At 37.1% G+C, this 5,143-nt stretch overlaps 2 protein-coding genes across 3 annotated transcripts in view; both read right to left on the bottom strand.

The window, feature by feature from the left end:
* Positions 1 to 1,574, bottom strand: part of cert1a (ceramide transporter 1a) — a 32,140-nt gene extending 30,566 nt beyond the window's left edge. The window contains exon 1 of one of the 2 annotated variants that reach the window (XM_016505800.1): positions 1,063 to 1,574. In XM_016505800.1, coding sequence (XP_016361286.1) covers positions 1,063 to 1,149 — 87 coding nt within the window. In that variant the 5' untranslated portion in view covers positions 1,150 to 1,574. The remainder of the gene's footprint in view (positions 1 to 1,062) is intronic. The other variant, XM_016505801.1, reaches the window with a different exon arrangement.
* Positions 1,575 to 2,086: 512 nt separating this feature from the next.
* Positions 2,087 to 5,143, bottom strand: part of arsk (arylsulfatase family, member K) — a 4,679-nt gene continuing 1,622 nt past the window's right edge. Inside the window, exons 5-9 of the mRNA XM_016505773.1 lie at positions 4,898 to 5,143; positions 3,862 to 4,033; positions 3,557 to 3,781; positions 2,754 to 2,969; positions 2,087 to 2,598 (exon numbers count right to left, since the gene is read on the bottom strand). Coding sequence (XP_016361259.1) covers positions 2,309 to 2,598; positions 2,754 to 2,969; positions 3,557 to 3,781; positions 3,862 to 4,033; positions 4,898 to 5,143 — 1,149 coding nt within the window. The 3' untranslated portion in view covers positions 2,087 to 2,308. The remainder of the gene's footprint in view (positions 2,599 to 2,753; positions 2,970 to 3,556; positions 3,782 to 3,861; positions 4,034 to 4,897) is intronic.

Below are 5,143 nucleotides of genomic sequence, written 5' to 3'. Positions count from 1 at the left end.
GTCATGTGTGTGTGTGTGTGAGGGGAACAGGGTCACATCACAGGAGAGTGAACTGCCTGTCAGAAATCATAGCACGTCAGCGGTCTTAACCGCGGCTTGTGTACTGCATCATTACTGTGTCTGTTCCCCTTTCGGGCTTGAACTGATGGTAAAACTAATGACATTATTTACTGTCTTTACATTTATTTTGAAAGATGAAGCTCACGATTATGGTAAGGGGCGTTACATTTCCGACGAGTGCTTGCGGTGTTCGGCCAATCACAATGCACTGGGTCAGCTGGCCAATCAGTATGTACAGTATTTGAAAAATAATGTGTTTTTTGAACATTAAAGCATGTCAACATATTCTGTTACACCAAATACACAAAATAATGATCGTTAAAAAAGCATCATATGACCCCTTTAAAACTTGATATGCTTATCATTGTTTTTCAGTATACCATAGAAACATGTGGAAAAATAATCAAAAAAATTGTTTCAATAACAAATATTGAAGCAGCAAACTTTGCAAAAAACAAAATTTGTCACAGCCAAAACTTTTGGCCATGATTGTATTTAGTTTTTAATGGAGTTTACTGCGATTTCATATATGATCTACTTTATAACGCTCATTACAAAGTCATTTAGAACCTATATTTATTGAATTTACAATAAACGCTACTAAAATTTATTCACACTTCTTAGCTTAAAAAAAAAAAAATCATAAAATGTTGTAATCAGTAACTTCACCACGGCTAGTTTTGACATGCCTGAAAACGACGATTTTAGGATTTATGAGGCAAGTTACTGACTCGAGAACCGCTCGAGCGAATCAGTCCGATTCACTGCAACGTAGACCGTATCGTTTCAGTCGGATATCGCTCATATGTTACTGATTGCATTGGTCGGGCAAACATACGCAGTCACAAAACTTCCAAAAAGTTGCGACGTTTCAGTCACATATAACAAACAAAAGTAATTCACTAACCTTAATTTCCACAAAACCAGTCCCAAATACTGTTGCACACTAAAAAAAGCGTTTAAAAGTGTAGTGTTTTACAGTAATCTTATGTTTAACGTTACCTTAGTGAGCGTGCCGCCGAGCTCGTCCGGCAGCTCTATCTCCGGATCCAAATCCTCATCTGAAGCCGACGAGCTGCAGTCCGACATCAGGAAAAATTATGAAAAAAGTCCGCAGTCGTCCTGTTTTTAATTTTACTAACGTTAGATCGCGTTATAACTTAAAAAGCCAAAACAACACTAGCTCCGAAGTCGCTTAAGGTCTGATGTAAACAGCGCCAGGTGTGAAAGCCCATCCTACTCGAGTATCAAACATCTGATCAAACAAAAGACGACACGCAGCGACGAGTTCAATGGATCGATCGAGCTTGTCTTCAAGTCTCTGATCCTCACGTGACCCGGGCTGCAATAGAAGTCAAACATCAATACTGCGAGTCTACAGCAACAATGTTGTCTGCTGTTGCTTGTACACACACGTTTCACGATTATCTTCTGGGCTTTAAAGTTTTGGGCTTTTTATATCACCCCCCTTCGGTAGTGCGAAGTATTACATAAACTATGTTCCATCACCACTTGTTGATTACCTTTGGGAATTTGCTAAAAATCATCCTAAAACACGTACGATAACGAAAATAATTATCAAAAACCGTTATCATATTTTTGGACGCATTGTATTTGTTGGAGATAACTTGTAAATACCATGGTAAATGAATAAAATTATTTAAATCCAAAAAAAAGTACCATCATATTATTATCTAGTAGTTGTGGAACACGAGCAAGATCTAACAAAAACACATAGAACAGACCGAAACTTATGAAAACACTTCCGGGTTATAATTTGTCCCAAAATTACAATAAGAAATTATATTTTTGCTGAAAGGAAAAGCTTACTTGTACCGCTACACACACACAATATATATATATATATATATATAGTATTTGTTCAAATATTATTTTTTATATTATTTTTCAGGTATTTTTATTACCTGAATTATGTAGCACTTTGTGTCAACTTCTATTGCTTTTAAATGTGCTATTTGACTTGAAAAAGACAAAACAAAACTCCTACCACTGTTTCTAAGGGCAGGGCCTTTATTTAAATTATTAAATCCAAATAAAAATAATAAAAGAATATATTTTAGGTTATTTTACAACTAGAGTGCATCTGTAGTAATTATAGTAAGCTCTTTATGAGGCAAACTATGTTTCAGGTACATTGGGTGGCAAGCCTTGACTTATGCAGATTCCATTGTTCTTTTGTTTCAAACAGGAACATGAATCATGTCTTGCTTGTGCTGATCATTGACAGTTACAAATCTGATGGTCCATCCAATCCTAATAGCCACTCCTCAATATCTCTCTCATAGGACTTGGCATCCTTTTGCCAGTCAATGTGCCATCGCAGGTTGGCTATGACCTGGGAGTAACTGTCTCCTAGGCTTTGCTTCCATTCCAGAAACTGTTGCTTATTGTAGCTGTGAACAGCTTGGGAGACACTGGGGTAGTCCACAATTGTGCGTAACAACTTGTCCAAGTCCTGACATACATCAGGGAAATGTGATGCAACATTTTTCAATTCTGATTCATCTTTGGACAAGTCTATGTGGAGAGAACATTGAAACCAGTTACTTTAAACAGGGACATTATATATAACAGGGACATCACATGCCGGTTATGCAGAATACTATGGCAAAAGAAGATATATGTTTTATTACACATCATCATCAGCAGTGCTATCATGAGAAGAAACTCACTAAAGAGTTGTGGGGGAATGGTCAATCCATCTGCATATGTGATGTACTTCCACTCGGCGATCCTCAGCATATATGTGGAGGCGTTCGCATTGCAACCATGATATTCACTGAGCACCCAGCCGGGATGAGGCTCTGCTGACTGAACGCTGACCCCAGAAATCAGAGGGATCAGTGAGTGACCACTGAGACCCCCTGGCTGTGGAACACCAGCAAGATCTAACAAAAACATATAGAGCAGATGGAAACAAATGAAAGCATTATATACACAAACATTACATATACAACATTATATATATATATATATATATATATATATACACACACACACACACACACACACACACATATATACAAAGCTGAATTTTCAGCATCATTACTCCAGTCTTCAGTGTCACATGATCCTTCAAAAATCATTCTGATATGCTGATTTGGCGCTCAAGAAACATTTCTTATTTTATTCTTATTATCAATGTTGAACACAGTTGTGCTGCTTATTATTTTTGTGGAAACTGTGATACATTTTTTCCGGATTCTTGAGCTCAAAAGAACAGAATTTATTTGAAATAGAAAAGTTTTTAAAATTTTAAATGCCTTTATTGTTACTTTTGGTCAATTGAATGTGTACTTGCTAAATAAAATACAAAATCTTACCCACTTGTTATGTTTATGGGCTGAAGTATGACTTTTTTTTTGTGCTAAGATTCACCTAAATACCAAGCCATGCTTTATTTTAAATAACTGAACCTCAGCTTATAACACCACATTATACTAATACTAGTGGTGCAATCAGTTCCCAGCCTTACCAAGCACAGTGGGATAAATGTCCACTAGTGATGCAGGTAGACTGATTTCAAAGCCAGACTTCACTCCTGGGCCCATTATAAGCAGAGGGACATGAGAGCTGCCCTCGAACATGGACATCTTATAGAACTGCCTGTGTTCCATGGCTAGATCCCCATGATCCGAAGTGAACAGTACGACTGTCCTGTTCAGTAAGCCAGTGTCTCTGAGAGCAGCTATCACCTCACCTACAGACACAAAATCACAGTATATCATTACATCAAACCCAGTGACAAAACAGCACTTAAACATGGATCTGGCTGCTCACCCAACATGCTGTCAGTTTCAGCACACATGGCATAGTAAAAGGCTCTAATGTTTCTGATCTCTTCTTTTGTGAAGTGGCCACTGCAATTTTTGGTGAAGGTGGAGTAGTAATCCACAGGGTGCATGTCTTCAGCCCGCAACCACTTTGGAACAGACACTTGATCATAAGAAACCTTTGAGAGAAAACACAATCATTGTCAGAGTACCTCAGATTAACTACTGCTACAGATAAACTGCCACTGTGAGACTGACTCTGTTTTGAATTAACCTTTATTTTTATATGTTAATTTTCATTTTAGTTTGTCTTAGTCATTTTGTCATGTAATTTTCTTATTACACATTTCTAATATTTCTATATAGCTTTAATTATTTTTTAGTAAATGAAGTTAAAGTTATTTTATTTCAGTTATTTTTTTAGTTTTGACCTAATATTTATATTTTATTTCATTTTAGCTTTATTTTAATTACAGAAAACAGCTCTTAATAATTTGAGTTTTAGAATCCCTAGCAATGCCCCTGGCCACATAAATTCACTATGGTTGTGTTAAGTCTTCAGAAACATTAATTAAAAAAAGACGACGACATGAAACGGCAGAAACACATTAATGAGCAAATGATATTATATTTGATGGTATATGTTTGGAACTGTTTTAACTACAAAGTGGACAAAATGTGTTTTTTTTTACTTTTGTTTTCAATTTTTTTTATTTAATTTTGTCTGTCACTATTAAACATTTTAATTTAACTGGCCAAGATCTCAGATCGAATTCTGCCATTCTATTTAGAAAATAAAGGGAATAGTTAAACAGTGTGCAGATTATCCTAGTCAACCTTCATTTTTACTATTCAACTGTTTCCCTCTGAAACTAAAGAGACTGCGTGGAGATTTCAAGTCTTGTTCAGTTTCTGATTCTTAGATTCAAATCCCAAATTAAGTCCAGTGAAAAAATCTTAAATGTTTTAATACTCCAACTCAATTAAGATTTAAAAATGTACAGGTTATTCATGTCTCCATTAAATCAGACAAGGCAACCTGCCTTGTTTAGCCAATACGGGGAGGTGCGGAAGGTGGAACCCCCGGCTGTGGGTCCCAGGGAGTCTGTGCGGTACGGGTGAGGGAGATTCAGCCCCACATATAGTGCAAATGGCTGGGCGAGAGACACAGCCGTGTGTCGGATCCACTGGACCGCAGCATCAGTGACGTTCCAGTCTTTAGTCATCACCCTCTTTGTGGATGCATCACCCACCAGATCTGTGACCGGACGGCCCTCTTGTCTCAGCAG

The sequence above is a fragment of the Sinocyclocheilus anshuiensis genome, unplaced genomic scaffold (genome assembly GCF_001515605.1).
Source record: "Sinocyclocheilus anshuiensis isolate Anshui unplaced genomic scaffold, SAMN03320099.WGS_v1.1 scaffold542, whole genome shotgun sequence".
Classification (NCBI taxonomy): Eukaryota; Metazoa; Chordata; class Actinopteri; order Cypriniformes; family Cyprinidae; genus Sinocyclocheilus; species Sinocyclocheilus anshuiensis.
This window is presented reverse-complemented; position numbering and strand designations above follow the sequence as displayed.